Source organism: Motacilla alba, chromosome 1 (genome assembly GCF_015832195.1).
Source record: "Motacilla alba alba isolate MOTALB_02 chromosome 1, Motacilla_alba_V1.0_pri, whole genome shotgun sequence".
In the NCBI taxonomy this organism is placed as follows: domain Eukaryota; kingdom Metazoa; phylum Chordata; class Aves; order Passeriformes; family Motacillidae; genus Motacilla; species Motacilla alba.
Genome location: NC_052016.1, coordinates 111613356 through 111631047, shown reverse-complemented (window position 1 = coordinate 111631047; position 17692 = coordinate 111613356). Strand labels below are relative to the sequence as shown.

Sequence of the window (17692 nt, the reverse complement as noted above, 5' to 3'; positions counted from 1 at the left end):
TCGGGGCGCTTCCCGCTGCCGATCAGGGGGAAACGAAGAGGGATGAAAGAGGAGTAGGAGCCCCGAGGGGCCCCGCTCCCAGGGAGGGGACGACTCCGGGTATAACGTTTGTGCCCCGCGCTCGCAGCTTCAGAGCTTGGAAGCGTGTGTGTGCGTGCGCCCTCGGGCGTGGAGACAGCCAGAGCAGCGTTTAGCCCACGCCAGCACGGACACATGCACGCACTCGCCTGTCTTTTCTCTTAATTATCTCTGGTTAATTAGGAGACGTCAGTTCCGCACGGCAATTGTGGCATGAACAGGGAAAGTGGGGCTGTCTCCGCTTAGGCGCTCGGCGCTGGGCATCACCCGAACGAGAGGACGGGTTATTTGTGGTGACCGGGAGCAGTTTCTCCGACGTGTTTGTGCTTGCGGGAGTCCGAGAGCAGAAGCGCACACGTGAGCGGGGACAGGCAGCTGTACCGTGCCCATCAAAATTGAGCCCAAACTGACCGGACAGGGAGCCTGAACTTCTGACCGCCCAACAGGGAAGGGAAAGGAGGGAGCATATAAAACCATCAGAGGTCTTCCGGCCCCGAAGCGGCGTGGAAAGCGCCGGCTGAGGGGAGATACGTGTGTGGAGACAGGCGGAGGCTGTCAGGGCACGGAGGGGGCTGCCGGACAGCACCGCACCGGGCTGCGCGCCCTGCCCTGCCCGGGGGAAACGCTTCCCGGCTCCCGCACTCCGCTGGGTCGGTCCCCGCCGCGCCGTGGCCGCCGCAGGCGCCGCGCAGCTCCGTTGTCGCGGAAAGCCCCGAGCGCGGACGCGGCATTTCAAACACCGGCGGCGAGCGCGGGGCCCTGCGCAGCACCGCGCCGGGCGGGAGCTGCCCGCGGGAAAACACGGCGCGGATCCCCCGGCGCCGCCCACGCCATTCCGCCCGGGAATTGCCGGGGGCTAAGGAGGGGTCGGGCGGGGAGCGGGCCGCCGTCGGGGCGGGGGGGATGGGGACGGAGCAAGGCGTGCCACGGGAACTCCGCCGCCGCCCATCCCGGACGCCCCCGACGGCTCCCCCGAGCGGGTCCCCGCCGGCTGCCGCCCCCACGGAGCGGGGGCGGAGCGCGGCGGGAGGGGCGGGGCGGGGCCGGGGGCAGCGCGGCGACTCGGGGCGGGCGCCGATCCGGGGCGGTCCGAGCCGGGCTTTGCCGGGCGCCGTCTGTCGGCGGCCGCCCGGCCTCCGGCGGGAGCCAATCAGGGGGCGGCTGCCCGCACGTGGAGCCGAGGGGACTCAAGAGCGCCGCGGCCGCCGCTCACTCCCCCCGTGACGGGCGTCCCGGCGGCACCGGGCAGCGCCGCGGGGGCGTCCGCGCCGCCGCTCCCGCCCCGGCCCCACGGCTCGGCCCCGCTGCCGCCGCCATGAGCGGCCCCTACCCGGAGGAGAGCTGCGCCGAGCGCCCCGATTGCAAAAGTAAATCGCCAACTTTGCTGTCCTCCTACTGCATCGACAGCATCCTGGGCCGGCGCAGCCCCTGCAAGGTGCGGCTGCTCGGTACCGCGCCCACCCTGCCCGCCATCGCCGCCCGTCCCGACACCGACAAGGCCGCGCAAGGTAAGCCCCGCCGTCCCATCCCGCTCGTCCCGTCCCTTTTCCCCGGCATCGGGCAGGCCCGGCTGTGTGTCCCCCATTCCCTGCACAGCCTGCGGCTCGGCTCCGGCCCCGCTCCCCGCCTGCACCGCACGGCCGGGCGCCGCCTCGGAGCTGCGGTCGCTGTTATCCCGTTACCGTGCTCGTTAGCGGCTGCTATGCTGCGAGGAAGCGCGGCCAGAGCCGTGCCCGGAATTCGTCACAATTCTTTCCCTGGGGGTCGGGTACCGGCGCTTTAGGCTGCTCTTGCTTTCGATATAGATGTAATTTTTAAAGCCCAAATAAATCGGTGCGAGATGTGATCTGTGTGGAGGGAAAGCCTGGCCCGTTCGCATTAAAACCTGTAACGGGTTTCGGCCGGCGAGCCGGGGCCGCGCCCGGCGGCAGCCGGGGCAGTGATAACGGGCCGCCGGCAGCCGCCGCCCCCGGCCCCAAGTCGGGAGCAGCCCCCTGCGGAGCCGCGGGGAGCCCGGATGGGCAGCTCCCATGGGCGGCTTCGCTCCCGCTTTTCCCGGCGTACCCTGGCGGGCGGGATTCTTTCCTCCAAAACCAAAACTAGACTTGGGGATGAGGGGGAAGATTATAGGAGGGGGGAACGAAACACAAAAAAAGCCAGCGGAGGAATCCCGGGCCGCCGGGCGGGCGCAGTGGGACCAGCGCTGCCCCGCCATGTGGGATGCGGTCCGGCGCTGACCGCTGTCGGAAATGTGCCGGTGCAGGCCCGGGGCTGCCAGAGCCCCCGCAGCCTGTCCCGGCCCTGAGCGGCGCGTCGGGCCGGGCTCAGCGGCCGGGAGGAATTTCTTCCCAGGCTGGGAGCAGCGACGCGGGCCGGGGCCGGCCTGAGGGACGGGATAGGAGGTGGAAAATGGTGCACGAAGTATGGCTGAGGGACTGGACTCTTGCCCTGGGCTCTATTCGCGCAGATCCTACTGACCGTGTCTCTCTCCTTCTCTCTTCCTTTCTTTCTTTTTTTCCTCCGCACCCTTCTCCCCGCCACGCCTGCCCGCTCCGTCCGACTGCTGCGGCCGTCTACGCCACTTTCATGGCTCAGGGTCCCCTAAGGCCAGTCCCCCCTTCGAGCCGGCCGAGCTGCACCTTCCCCCCAAACTGCGCCGGCTTTACGGGCCGGGCGGGGGCCGGCTGCTGCCGCCGCGGGCGGCGGGGCCGCGGGGGGACCGGACGGAGGGGCGACCGGAGGGGGGCGCGGGCCCCGTGCCCGCCGCCGCCCCGTGGGACACGCTGAAGATCAGCCAGGCGCCCCAGGTCAGCATCAGCCGCAGCAAAAGCTACCGTGAAAACGCGCCCTTCGTGGCGCCGCCGCCCGCCCGGGACGAGCTGGGCAGCCCCGCCGCGCACGTCGAGGAACGGCCGGGCCCTGCCGCGCCGGCCGCGGAGGAGGAAGAGGAGGAAGAGGACGAAGAGATGCTGGAGGAGGACGAGGACGAGGAGGAAGAGGAGCTGGAAGACGACGAGGAGGAGGAGCTGCTGGGCGAGGACGGCGGGGGGCTGCTGAAGGATGCCCGCCGGGGCGCCACCGCGGCCCCCGGGGCGGAGGGCGGGGATCTGTCCCCCAAGGAGGAGCTGCTGCTGCACCCCGAGGACGGCGAGGGCAAAGACGGCGAGGAGAGCGTCTGCCTCTCGGCCGGCAGCGACTCCGAGGAGGGGCTGCTCAAGAGGAAGCAGCGCCGCTATCGTACCACCTTCACTAGCTACCAGCTGGAGGAGCTGGAGAGGGCCTTCCAGAAAACCCACTACCCCGACGTCTTCACCAGGTACCGGCGCCGGGGCCCCGGCCGAGCGCGGAGTGAGCGAACCCCGGGGAAACGGGACGGGGCCGCAGCGGGCTGTACCCCGCCTCCAAACCGCCCCCGGCGGTGAATCCTGCCTCGGGCACCCCCGGGCAGGAGGAGACGGGGAGCAGGGCCGGGTTCAGGGGGGACCCGGGGCCGGCAGAGCCCGGGCAGGCTCGCCTGAAGGCCGCCGCCGGGCGCTATTTTTACCCGCTGCCCACCCTCCTCTCCCCGCGGCCGCGCCGGGATCGGTTTCGCGCTGCTCGTGGGCTGGAGCCCGGCCCGGGGAAGCCCCGGCAGCGGCATAGATCAAAGCACCGCTGCCTAAAAATATCGTCCCGGCACGTCGGGGCCTCTTGGTGCCCGGAGTTGCCCCCAAGGAGCCCGGCGCGGCCCAGCCCGGCTGTGTCCACACTTTCGGGGACATTTTCCCGTTGAAAAATGGGAGCTCGGTGGTGGCGGGTCGGGCCAGCGGCTCCCCTGCGGGAAGCACAAGCAGGGAGAGAGGCGGTGCCGGCAGCCCTCTCCTCGCGCTGACCGAAAATTGCAGCTCCCCATTCTCGCCTTAAGGCTAGAGGGGGGATCGAGTCCCCAAAATCGCACTTTTCGATCCCGAAGACCCTCCCGGTTTCTCGTTTGTTTTGCCCGGGGGTTGGGGTTCGGGGCAGCGTTGGAACGGGAGCGTTCACGGGGGCATTTTTTCCCCTGGACCTCGGGGCCGCGCATCGCCCGCCGCGCTCACCTCGGGGCGCCGCCTGGCCCCGGCCCCGGCAGCGGCTGCCCGGGTCGTGTATGGACATACCGCAGTTTTTTCGTTGGTGTTTTTTTTTACGGCTTTGGGTTTTTCTCCAGGGCTTTTTTCACGCCCTGAGGGCGCGCGGCTCCGGCCGCGGCAGGATCCCGGTAATGCTGGGAATGCTCCTCTCTGGGACACGGAGCTGATGAGCCATTTTCCAGTGCCTTAGTGGTTTCTGATTTACCTAAAATGTGGCAGTGTGAACCTCCGTGTGTGGAGCTTCCCGGCTGCCGTCCCCTACGCGGCAGCTGCGGCTGCAACTGGCCGAATTTGGGGAGCGGCGGGGAGGGAATGCCAACACCCTAGAGCCGCGAGAGGCCCCGTTCGGCGGCCCGGAGCCGGGCCGAGCGCGGCAACAGGCGGTGTCCGCCCGCGGCCCGGCCTCGCTCGCCTCGGGCACCGGGATTTCGGGCGCGGGCGGTTGGAGGTGCCCCGGGCTGACGGCGGCGTCTGTGTCTCCCCCAGGGAGGAGCTGGCCATGAGGCTCGATCTGACAGAAGCCCGAGTGCAGGTGAGTGGCAGCGGCGGGACCGGGACCGGCGCGTCCCTCGGCGGCGCCCGGGGGAAGGGTGGCCTGGCCCTCCCGGCGGCGCCCCCGGCCCCGCCAGGGCCGAGCCATCGGCTGGCGGATCCCCGCGTGATTAAAACTCAGGGCTCCCGTGTCGGTTGTTAGAAACCCGCTCGGCCGCAAGTCGGGTATTTGGCTGCCATCAAATCTCCAATCGGGCTTCATAAAAGCCCACTTAGTGCTAGAACAAACAGGGCCATTTGAAGGCGAAATGTTGTTTGATTTCCTCTCCGCCTGCACAAGGAGCTGGCTAATGCTATTTGATTTCCCATTTTTGATAGCAATAAGCCTGCATTGATCTAATAGTGAGTGAGTGCAATGCTATTAAAGGTGTTTGCCGCCCCATACCAGAGTGCATTTCCCAACCCGGGTCTCATAACCAAAGAGACGATAAACATTGGGATGCCCTGATTGCCAACAGAAAACAGATGTCTCTGGGTTTGAAGCTGAGCAAATCACTTTACAGTTAAAATCGGGCGCTGATAAAGCATAATAAATTCCATATGGCTCATTTAATACACAACAGCTTCTTGCATTAGAGGGGCTAATGATGAGATTTGTCCCCTCCTTTCTGTTGACACATTTCTCCATTGTCAAACAGAGATGTGACAGCAAATCAGTATTTTCAGCTCAGGGGAACGAGTCGTGGGAAAGTTAAATAACTTTTTTAACAGAAAGACACCCCCTTTCTTTCTCCTCTATTCATGGCAGAAGATGTAATTAAGTGAATATGAATTATGAGAGTCCCTTCGTTTACCTTTGGGTCTACTCAGACTTATTAATTCAATAAGGGGGAATTGTGGTGAGGACAGCTTGCTAATTGAGTTTTAGCGGGGAGAGACGCTCCCTCCGTGCCAGGCTGTTGCCTTCCGCACGAGCACAATGCCTCTTCGTCGTGGGTACCCAGATAGGCGTGCGAGGAGATCCATTCCCACTGAACAACTGGAGAGAGGCTCGCAGCGCTGCTGCCTTTCTGCCTGCCAGGAAAGGAGGGTCTCATACTGAGCTTAGAAAGCCGAGCAGAACAGGAACAACTCTGCCCACACCTGTCCCAAAAGATTCACAAACGTCTGTCTCTCAAAGTCTCTGTCTGTAGGTGCGTGCCATGGCCCCACAATTGGTTATTAACGGAATATTTTATTTTCCTTTGAAATGCAGTTTGTTTTTCTCTACATCTCCCCTGCTTTAAGCAGTTTTATTTCCCGATTTTTGCTTTGTGGGAGGGCTAAAAGAAAGAAAGGACGGCAGTGCCATGGCATCCTAACTAACTTTCATAAAATAATTCTTAAAAGGGCAGCCTTGAAATCTATATTTGCTGCTTTGGTTGCCTCACAAATTATTTCTTCGTTTCAGATATCAGTGAAATTACGACTTTTCCCCTTCTCTTTAAATCTGAAGGGGAAAAAAAAATAGTCTACGATCCTCAAACCGTATAATTTATAAATATGCCCTTTAACGAAAAAAAAAAAAAAAAAAAAGTCGCGGTGTGGGTGAGAGCGCGGAATAATTCCCCCGTGGTCCTCTTGGGAAATCGTACTGCCGCTGCTCCAGCGCAGCGAGAGCCGCCTCCCGCTCCCGTGTCTGCCCGCACCGCCGAGCTGCCGCCGAGGTGCGCGGGGGTGTGGAAGCGCTGCGCCCCTCCGGGAGCCAGGGCCCGCCGCAGGCCCGGGGGTGTCCCCGAGAGCCGTGGGTCGGCCCGGCCCGGGGCTCGGCGCTCACCGACACGCGTGGCCCCCGCGGGCCGGCCCCTGTGGGGCGACGCCGCTTCGGGGGCGGCGGAGGAGCGGTGGCCGTCGGGCCGGGGCGGGGCTCCCGAGGGGCTCGCCGCTCCGAGGGCGCGGGCAGGCGCGTATTAAAACCGGTTTTTCTTTTGGCTTTCAGGTATGGTTCCAGAACCGTAGGGCTAAGTGGCGGAAGAGGGAAAAGGCTGGGGCTCAGACACACCCCCCAGGTTTGCCTTTCCCTGGTCCCCTGTCAGCAACTCACCCCCTCAGTCCATACCTTGATGCTAGTCCTTTCCCTCCTCATCACCCAGCTCTAGACTCCGCCTGGACCGCCGCCGCCGCCGCGGCCGCCGCCTTCCCCAGCCTGCCGCCGCCGCCCCCCGGCTCCGCGGCGCTGCCCCCCGGCGGGACCCCGCTCGGCCTCGGCACCTTCCTGGGCGCGGCCGTGTTCCGCCACCCCGCCTTCATCAGCCCCGCCTTCGGCAGGTACCGCCCGCCCCCCGCGCCGCCGGCGCCGCGCTGTCCTGAGGCGGGGGCGCGCGGGCTCCGCGGCCCCACGCGGGGCCCGCCGCGCGCGGCCGCCGCGCCGTTCGAACTCGGAGCGCCCCGCAGCCGGCGCCGATTGGCCGCCGCGCGGGTCACGTGCTTCCGCCGCGGCCGCTCATTGGGCGGGGGCGGCTCTCCCCCCCCCCCCCCCCCGCCGCCCCCCGCGCGGCTCGCGCTCCCCGTGGGGGCGGCCGGGCCGCGGGAGCCCGGGCGGGGCCGGGCCGGGGCAGCGGCCCCGAGGGAGCGGCCCGCGGGAAGCGGGGCTGCCCCGCACAGGCTGAGCCCTCGCGTGGGTTTCCCTCCGTGCGCGCGTGGGGCGGGGGCTGCTGGCATTTGGCCAGTCGGGATGAGCAGGAGCCGCGGCATCCCGGGGGCCGTGAGCCACTCCGGCCGCGGCGGGACCGTCACGGACAGACTTTTGGCCGCGGGCGTGCGTGGGGCTGAGCGGCTTCCACAGGTTCGCGTCGGGAGGAGCTCCCGCGGGAGCCGCGGTCCGTTCCTCCGGGCGGGGATTCCGCGGGCAGCGCCGGGCGGGCCCGGCAGCGGAGCCGGGGCGGGGAACGGGGGGAGCGAGCGCTGCCTGCCCGGGACCGGGGGCTTCCCCCCGCGCATTCCCCGGCCGCTGCCCCCTGACTGTGGCAAGTCGGGGAGGACCAGGCTCGGCGATTTTTCCTCCCCTATTATTTTGTTTTCTTTTTTTTTCCCCCCGAAACAATCTGCTGCCCGCCCGCCGTCGGGTATTCCCAGCGAGTCCCTGTCCCCTCGCGTCCGCGCTTGGTGGGAAGGAGGCGAGCGGGGCCGGCGGTGCCCGGCGCGGCGGTGACGGCCGTCTGTGCTTCCCTTGCAGGCTCTTTTCCACCATGTCCCCCCTGGGCAGCGCCTCCAGCGCCGCGGCCCTGCTGCGGCAGCCGGCGCCGGCCGCCGAGGGCGCGGTGGGCTCGGCGGGGCTGGGGGACCCGGCCAGTGCCGCCGCCGACCGGCGGGCGTCCAGCATCGCCGCCCTGCGGCTGAAGGCCAAGGAACACGCGGCCCAGCTCACCCAGCTCAACATCCTCCCCGGGAACAGCACGGGGAAAGAGGTGTGCTAAGGCACGGCTGCCGGCCGCGGGCTGCGGGTTAGGGATTTTTTTTAGGGAGGAGAGGAAAAAAAAAAGAGGGGGAGAAGAGGAGAGTAAATACGCGAATCACTAAAGGTCACCTCAGCATGAATCAAGACCAAACGGGGGGAAAAATAATGTTTTTTTTTTTTTAAAAGGAGGACCAGCAGGTGAGACTGTAGCAGGTCCTCAAGTTAGGAACTTGGGGAAAGGGAATGCCTCTCGCATCAGCCCTCACACGAGTGAAATGAGGCTTAAAACCTCCTGAATAAGTAACTCCTTGGCTGGTACATTTCTTAAATGTACGTGTCCATTTCCTCCATGAACATAAGGGGGAAAAAGTAAAAAAAAAAAAAAAAAAGAAAAAAAAAGAAAAAAAAAAGAAAAAACCCTAATAAAGTTACTATATATTAGCGTTTCGTACACTAAATATTTTTCCTTCTGTTTATCTGGCAAGAAAAAAAAAAAGAAAGAAATAGAATTGTAATTAAGAAAGTGAAACAAAAAACAATAGAGAAGCTAAGAGAGGGGGGAAAGCTACCCACATCTTCTTAAAATAGCATCCTAGGATGTTAAGTTGGTCAGTTAGAAGCGCTGGAGAACTATTTTACGTGTTGCAACGAGCTGCATATGCTAACCAAGGATGCTGACAGTGCAAACTGAAAGTAAATTTGATGCTGTAAGATAACCAGTGCACTTAGGGGAAAGGGTATATCTTTTTCTTGTTATATTCTTTATCACTACACCAACCAAGGTTTTTATATCAAACCAAAGCGAAATACACTGCTAGAAAATGGACTGTTTAAGTCACTAAACTGTGATTATTAATTCTGTACATACCATTGTTATAAAAAAAAAAAGAACAGAGCTTTGTATATTTGAAAAGTTATAAAACAATTGCACTCAGTGTAGTGTTGTAAAAGTTTGTCATTCTGTAGATTCTTACTGTGTTGTAGATATAATAGGATTCCTAGACAAATATTTATGTACAAACTCTTTATTTAACTTATTAACTGTAGAGGTTTCTGAAACCCTCAAGAGGCGATGGTACAGTACTTTTTCGTGTAATGTCGTTATTGTTAACACTTTTCCTTGCTATCCGGTGGAGAAGTGCCGCGTTCAGAAAATAAACAAAAATATATGTTTAACAAAAAAAAAAAAAAAAAAAAAAAAAAAAAAAAAAAAAAATCAAAAGAAAAGCCAAAAAGCCCTGTGCTGGCGGGGGCTGCGGCCGGGGCTGAGCCCCGCCAGCCTCAGCGCCGAGGGCCCCCGCGGGGGCCGGGTGGGCGCGGGTGGCTCGGCGGCCGGAGCTCGGGCGGGCCGGGGAGGCGAAGCGAGCTGCCGGCAGCCCCGGCTGCGAGCGGATGGCGGGCTCGGATGGGGCACCGAACCTGGCGGCGCCGTGCCGCGGGCAGCGTGCCGTGTCCCCAGGGCCGTCCCTCGGTGCCAGCGGTGCCCCAGCGCGGGGAGCCGCCCCCGCTGCCCCGGCACTCGCCCCAGGCTCTGCCGCTGCCCGAAGTCGGGAGTGGGCGAGAAAATCTGGAATTTTGGGGAACGCTTGGCCGCCCCCGCACCTTTGGGGTTACAAAAGTTTCTCTGCGCCTAACCCTTCGTTCTCCTAGAGGTGAACTTCCGTTTCTTCCCTCTTCCTTTATTACTCCCCGGCTGGTTTTCTTTCTCGTCTTCATTTTTGTTGTTGCGGGTTTTTTTTTTTTTTTTTGTGGTTTTGTTTTGTTTTGTTTTTTTTGGGGGGGCTGGGTCGCAGCCTCTTCCACGGAGCAGGGGCCGAAATGCGGGAAGCCCCCGGCCGCGCTCCCCGCGGTCCTTCCCCGGCCCTGATGACTCCTGGTGCCCCCGAGCAAGCCCCGGCCCCCGGACGGGCTATCGGAGAGCCGGGGTGTGAGGCTCTTTTTTTGGGTGTTTTGGTCCACCTCGGCGGGGCCGGAGCAGAGCCCAAGGGCACCCCGAGGGGGCCCGGCCCGGCGGGCGGCTCCGCGGGGCGAGCCCGGCTCCGGGAGGCACCGGCCGGGAAGCGCCGCTGGAGCGAGCACCGCGCGTGGGAGCCCGCCGCGACCCTTCCCCGCAGCTCCCCCCTCCGCTCACGGCATTTCATATCCGACACCCCCGACCCTGCCCGCCCCCAGCCGTATTTTTGAGTTCTAAAACCCACCATAGGCGCGAAAAAAAATTTATGGGAAAAATAAGGCTCGTTCCTTGGACGTTATTAACGGTGCAGCCTGAAATATACATTTTTGCCTCAAAGAAAAGGGAATCATTATCAAGCCATTAGGCATTAAGAAATGTCATTCAGTCATTTTTATTCATTCTGCTGAAATCTTCGTAAAAGCCCGAATCATACTTCTGCAAGCAGCAATTTTGTTAATCCAGGGGGTTATTACTCTGGTCCCTTATTAGGATCTATACTGCTGCCAAGCAATCCTATAACCTTCTCAAAAGAAGTTTACCTCCGTGTTATAAAACCAGTAGTGGTATTTATACTGTGCAATAATTAGTGTATTACCTGAATCCGCTAACAGGTTCATTTTATCTCCGCACAAAACCCCTAGTCTGCTTATAGAAAGCTTGTGCCTCCTTTGGTGCTGTTAAAGTGGTGAAAGAGTGAATGAAGGCTGGTAGCACTTTCTCCTTTCGCCGTGCCTTAATTCCCATCTCTTTTTGCTCTCATCCAATTAGTGCAGTGTATTAAGCGGTTTATCATCTCATAGTCAGCTATTGAGAGAAACAAGGCGAACACTTTGCAATAGAGCCTGCTCTCCTTTGACACCCTCAGGTACTTACATATTCCACTGTGCTATGAATAATAGAGGAAGAATAGAGCGCTAATTCCCTCATCAAAGAATGCCTTGTCTGCTGCTTTGCTCAACAACACCATTCTGATCAAAAGAAAAGCAATAAAGCTTAGCATAACAAAACGAAACCTACTTATTAGCTTAGTGGTTAAATTAATGCAGAGCCGCTGCTATTCAAAACCAAGGTTTGAAAACAGCCTCCAACAACCTGATAATGCTGCCTTCGGGATGAAGGAATTTTAATCTGAAATTTGAAGCTGGCACAGATGAGTTAATCTATTAAACTGCTATAAGGAGGGTGCGGGAGAACTATTCAATTAAGGCACATTTAAGGTGCCCTGCAGAAGACGGGGATGGATTCGAAGGGGAAGATGTGCTCCGCTTCGGCCTTAGAAAACCGCCTTTGGCGGCGAAAAGAGGGATTTTGGCACAGCAGCAGCCGTGTTTGCGGATGGGAATTCTTTTTCATATCGCATGTGTCATCAGCGAAACCTGGCCACCGGCTCCATAAATCAACACTCCTCTTCCCCAACTGCAAATAAATACAAATAAACGCAAACCTGCGTTTTAACAGCACGGGCTGGGGGAGGGGGACACGAGGAGGAAAAGGAAGGGGAAGGCGATTCAGGCCAGCCCGGCCTCAGAACGCAACCCTCCGAAGTTCAGTTTTCCCCAGTTGTTGACAGCGCAGCGTTCACCAGCTCCATTTGATATGAAACGCTATGAAGATGATTTTGCGTTTCCCGGCCTTCCCGAGGGGCCAAGGCGAGGCACGGTGCCCAGAGCTGATTAGAGAGGCAGAGGGGAGGGGAAAAAAAAACCCGGTTTACTCCTTGCCAAGACTTCAGCTCTGATCTGACCAGCTTTGCTGAGAGGAATCAAAAAAAAGCCTCCAGTCGGGGTAAAAGCCCTCATTTCCCACCCTCGGCCCCCCCAGTGCGGCTGGCCGGGGTGCGGGGGCTCCGGGGCTGTGCCACTCACGGCTCCTCGGCCGCGGCGTGTGCGGGGAGCAGCCCCTCGCAGGGCCACTCGGAGCTGCTGCGCCCTACACAGTCATTCCACAACACTCTCATTTAATCTAAACATCCCTAAACTTGCAAATTAACAGGCTCTTCAGCTGTAATTATACAGATACATACAAGTGCCACGGGGTCAGGTTACGCCATATCTATCCATTTTATTTGTATACCTAATGTTTGGAGGGGAAGGTCACACTTTTCCCTTTCCTAAGGCATTCTGCCCAGTAGAATCAATGTATATCAGTAATATCTTCATAATCCTAATTGGGCTGGACACAAAAAAATTCTAAATATCCCTGCATGGAATTACAAGAAACCAGGATCTTTTGAAGTCCTGCAACTTCAGCACAGCACCTTGGCAGCAACACCTTCTTTCCAAGACAAGACTCCAAATAAAGTCTGTTTTACAATATCAACCCAACTAAACATATTGGGAAGGATCGACAGCTCACGAGGGTGGGACAACACCTGCACAACACCAGAGACTGCACAGATTCCATTTCTCACTGTAGTGATTCCATGTGAGCAGAAATGAAGGGGTTTAGTTCCAGAAGTTGCTAGGAGGATGACTGTGTATTTAGGCATATTCAAACTGACACTACCCACACTGACACACAGCTTCTCCCAAATGCCACTCTGGGGACAAATGAGTGTCATAAAATACTCTGAACACAAACAGATACACGAATTCCTACAGTGCCCAACATGTTCATGCTGATCCTCTCACTTTTTCTTCAAACTCCCTTTTTTAATGGCTGTTCATCCTAAAACCAGACACAAAAGCAATTCTCTAAGACCAGAAGTCCAGAGCAATATGACCTAGGCATGCACTATTTTCAACCATCAGATATTAGAATCAAATACTCTTTTACTAGAAAACTTTATTTTTTTACTTCAAGTGTGAAAAAACTTTACATTTTACACTGTTCAAGATTTAAAAGCAATTTTTATAACCTTACATTAATATATCACATTGCAAACTAAACAGTGAACAGAGTACAACAATATTTTCTGTACAAAAGCATGTACCCAAATTTATTCTCTTGTCGTATCTGCTTGTCATTTTATTAGAAGTAAATGAAAAATACAATTTATTTGTAAAAACTGTAAAATCTCCAACACAGTAATTATTACAGAACAGTAACTATGATTTGCTGCTTTCCATTCCCTGTTATTGGTTACAATGCCATCCCAAAAATATTTTTCTCTATCGATCGCTGCCTTTCAAATACTTGGAAATGAAACATATTTATATCCTCTGCATGAGTGAAACGGGTTTTGTTCATGTGCATGTCTTTACATCCACACAGAAATTTTCAACGTGGCAAAATGCTAAGCTTAAAGATGCTTGGATAGACTCCTAACAAAAAGATGGTCCCTATTTTTAGCACCTCCAGGTTTCAGTCGTTCTTTAATGAATTTCAAAGTAAAGCATCCCTACCTCTGTTCAGAAGGTAATAGGACATTTAAATGCATTTAGGTTTAGTATTGTTTTTAATTGGTATGTTTATGATCAGGAAGAAGATAAACCGTGAAAAGGCAAAACATTAGTGCTCCTACTGAGACCTCTACTAACCTCTCTTCCTGAGAGCACCTCTAGTAAATACCCTGGAGCAAAGTCTAGGATCACTTACATTCCAGCAACTCTCACTGGGAATTATCCAATTAAAGCAGCAATTCCCCCACCCCCTTTTCCCTCATAGGTCTAAATACACAACAAAAAATATTGCAAAAATCAACTACTCCATATTTTAATAACCCTGGTTTCTCAATGAAGAAAAAAAAGGAAAATAAAAACACCTTGAATACTTCATATCTACGAGAATCATACATCCTGTTTTCATCTCCCATTCTTCCTCCTCCAAAGAGACAAGATTATTAAAACATCATTGTACATACTGAAATAGAGTGTTGCTGAAGAGATCATTACTGATAAACAAGGGACTAGCCTCCCTCCATTTGCAATCAATCACTGTCTTTCATTCCTGGGCTCTCCCACAGAGCTATCTTCCTATACTGACGGTGAAGAGTTTGCCAAGGTTCACTTCTGAGTAGCCACTCATGGACAGGCATTTGTCTACGGTGCTCTTCAGTCTTTTGTAGGCATCAGAGACTTCCCTCCTGAGCGGCTTCTTCTTCAAATACTCTAGAAGAACAAAGAGGAAAAACCCAAAACACAAAGAGGGATTAAATGACCACAAAAAGACAAGATTTTGGCATTCATTAGACTGTGAATCAAGGTTTTCAATTTTAAAACGAGGTGAATGTTGTAGTTAGCCAAGAGCACATTTGTGGCAAGCTCTCCCGCATTCTGCATTCCCTGCCTTTCCTGCATGAGCTGCTGAGGGGCCATGGAGCCAAGGCTGAAGCTCCCTCAGCCCCACCAGCACGGGAGCAGTGGGAAAACTGGCAAGAGCCACCCTGAGTCCAGTTTTGTGATCCAGCTGGAAATGGGGCTTCACGAAGTCACAGCAGAGAGAGTAAGCAATGCTTGGGCTGGGTCTGAAAGGATCTCATTTAAAAGGGGCAGGTGCCCTAACTTAGGGAGAACTATCCAGAGTCCCCAGGGGTTGGAAGCAGGGAGAGATTCTGCCCCAGGGTGGCTTCAGAAGTGAAGAAGGTCACAATTCATGTCCAATTCACGTCCCTCATCCCTGCTGTTAATACTGGCACTGGCACAACCTGGGACAGACTCATCACCAGTCTTGGGAGCCCTCAAATGCACCTTGGGGGCAGGATAGGAATCACGATCCTCAGCACTAGGGAGGCACTGGAAGGAAAAGGGCAGTAGCACAAACAAGGAGAATTCCATGCTGCTTTACCCTAAAATGGAGAGAAGATGCCCAGTACCTCAACCAGATGTCAGGTTCACCTGACACATGAATGAAGAGGCTCCCAAATGCTTGGTAAGAGATATCTGGGGGACATGGCATTTACTCACCTGTACCTTTATGTGTGTGCAAAGTCATGTGCATGAGCCTGTACATATCTCAGCACCAAAGACCAAGCTGTTCTAGTTCTGTTAGGATTTTTTTTTTTCAAATTTTCTGCCATTAAAAAACACGCCCAAGGGATTTTGTTTGGGTGATTGTCCAGCTTTTCCTTTAGAAAAGCTGTGAACAAAAAAATAAAAGAGGAAAATTTTCCACTACTCCATTGTACAGCAATGCCAAGTGGATGCAGATCTGGCACAGTTCTGCTCCTACTTTCTGACCAACTCCACATTCTAGGAACACCAGCTCCTACCCAAAAGCCTGTTCCTGCAGTTACACCTTGGAACACTGGAGAGCACACAGACTGCAGAACAAGGTGCTCTCCCAGGCAGCTTCCCTGCTTTTAGACTGAAGGGACTCCGTGTCCAGCAGCTCTGTGAGAGCACAGCACAGCTATCTGCAGGTCAAGGTTTGAAGCCCCTGAGGTGCAGGGTAAAGCATGTGTCTTGTGAGCCACCAACACCATCCTTCTGTTGCTCATTAGCTTTGCCTTCCTTCTCCCTGACACCTTCACAGCCCTCCTGGTCCTTTGAATATGTAACAGAGGAAACTCCATCCCCTCTCAAACAGCTTTTTGTCTACAGCACAAGATGAAAAACCAATTGTCTCTAAAAACAGTGGAGTTTATTTAAGAAAAGGTTTTTGGGGAGAGGGACACTCTGGTTTTTTGAGTCTATATGTATAAGGGATGAAATGTCTCATTTTTGTGACAGCTCACCTCTCACCTCACCTCTGTGGTGTGACTGAGATGAAGGTGTCCCTTCAGACAGCTTCATCTCAGCAGCCAAGGACTGCTACAAGAGGAGATGGCAGGGATGGGAGGCATGGTGACAGAAAAAGCTATTACAGTTTTGAGGTTTGTGAAGTTCTCCTCCTTGAGGATTTACAAATATTTCAGCAGAGCCTCAGATGTTGCAGTATGAGCTCAGCAGAGCAGCTTTGGATAGAATACAAACAGCAACGTTTTACTGAGAAATTGCCACCTGCTTAGGTTTTCCATGTTATTCACAAAGTTCCACTGAAGTTAACTGCTTTGCATGAAGCTATCAACTCTTTAAAAATTAAATTAAAGATGAAATTAACAATGCCTGGGTGAGCGAATACATTGATTAAAAGCACTTTGATAAGCACCTTTCATGCACTGTTGTGAAGAAGTTATGTACTGTGGCTGGGCAGTAAGCAAACAGAGAAGATGCCTTGTTGAAGATACCACATTTTTGCTGTTACACAGACAGCAATGACTTAAAGTCTATTAGCAGAATTGGATTTTCCTTTAACTACAACTCCAATACAACAGAAGCTTGATTATGTGAATCTGCTCATTAACAGGCTGAAGTCACTATGGCATTAACACATTTAACGATTCTGAAAGTATTTAGATATAGGGTTAAATTAAACAAACCTTGAAAATTGTCTTAACCAGATCCACAAAAACACCAATCCCACTTTGCCACAAACTGAGCTCTCACTTGTTTATGTGTTTTCAAGATTAATGCTGCAGTAAGTGGGTTCACTTGCAACAGCTCGCATTAGCCAAAGCATGCTCTTTACACCAAGGAACTGTGGAAAATTCCATCCTTACACTTCAAAACTAGGCCAAAACAGTCTAAAGCTTCCTGGAACTCAGGAGGGACCCAGGTAAAATACATCAATGTGAACAGCTGGCACATGTGAACAGAGCAGGAAGGCACATTAATCATGAGAACATTGAGGCAAACAATGCACCAGGGCTGAAAGTAGGGAACAGAAATACAGACCCATGTACAGCTCCAATTCAGGCTTCAGGGCTCCAGCCATCCCACTAACAGGGCTCCCAGCTCCCCCCAACATTAAATCTAAACTCCAATTATATGCAATAACCTTTCTGACAGTATGCTTCAAACATTTCTTAGATGCAATTACCCTTGTAGAGGCAGGCAGGAAAGGGTGGACTGGGAAAAAAAAAAAAAAAAAAGGAGAAATATGAGGGGCCTCGTTGAAGTAATGAGGCCAATTTTAAGTTTCAATTATAAGAGAATGGGAGCCGGGAGCTCGGCGAGGAGAGGCAGGCAGGGCTGTGTCTGCAGCACCATGCATTTGAATGACACAAGTGCATCTGATGACTGGGGAGAAGAGATTTAAAGAACTGTGGTAATACAGAGCAGGGGAAGATGAGAGAGGACACAGCTCCTGATGTGTTTACCTCCTTTGCTGATGGGATATTGACTTTTCCCACCAGGTTGGTTAGAAAGGGGACTATTTACGCTGCCACACAGCAGAGTAAGAATGACAACCGGCATCACTCTGTGCTCCTCTGAGTAAAAGACATCTGTGACCGTTGTGTATCACACAGCCAGTCAATGCCTCTGAGTTACCACACCATCCAACTTGGAGATGCATATAAAAGCTCCTACTTTCTTCCTAAATGAGAATTTAATCAATAACATGCCTAAGGCCTTCTGAAAACTGAGCTATACAAACTGACTGAAATTGCCTTTTAGCGCTCACATTCTGAAACAGTTCTATACCCATTATCACCCCATCATTGTTTTAGTAACATCCCAGTTCAGTGGCAATGAGCAATCTTTGAAGATGACCACTGCTGCAGAATGTATGTATGGCAGTACATAATGAGATATATTTCTATACATGCAGAGCATATGAAAGACACTATCAGAACAAATATAAAATTAGAAATGTAATTATTTTAATATAAATATTTTTTTAAATGTGCTTCTGACTGTATGC

At 54.8% G+C, this 17692-nt stretch overlaps 2 protein-coding genes across 3 annotated transcripts in view; one reads left to right on the top strand and one right to left on the bottom strand.

Moving 5' to 3' along the window:
- The first annotated feature begins 1233 nt into the window (after positions 1-1233).
- ARX (aristaless related homeobox) lies at positions 1234-9198 on the top strand. 2 transcript variants are annotated; one of them, XM_038155307.1, is made up of 6 exons: positions 1234-1586; positions 2674-3394; positions 4674-4719; positions 6658-6727; positions 6812-6986; positions 7894-9198. In XM_038155307.1, the coding sequence occupies exons 1-6, from the start codon at positions 1394-1396 to the stop codon at positions 8132-8134; spliced, it is 1446 nt and encodes a 481-aa protein (XP_038011235.1). In that variant the 5' UTR covers positions 1234-1393; the 3' UTR covers positions 8135-9198. The 2 variants fall into 2 exon arrangements, with proteins under 2 accessions (XP_038011235.1, XP_038011228.1); XM_038155300.1 differs by having other exon boundaries at positions 1235-1586; positions 6658-6986.
- Positions 9199-12164: 2966 nt separating this feature from the next.
- The window catches only part of POLA1 (DNA polymerase alpha 1, catalytic subunit), a 189114-nt gene continuing 183586 nt past the window's right edge, over positions 12165-17692 (bottom strand). The window contains 2 exon segments of the mRNA XM_038163505.1: positions 12165-13977; positions 13979-14118. Of these exon segments, the coding sequence (XP_038019433.1) occupies positions 13942-13977; positions 13979-14118 (176 nt within the window). The 3' untranslated portion in view covers positions 12165-13941.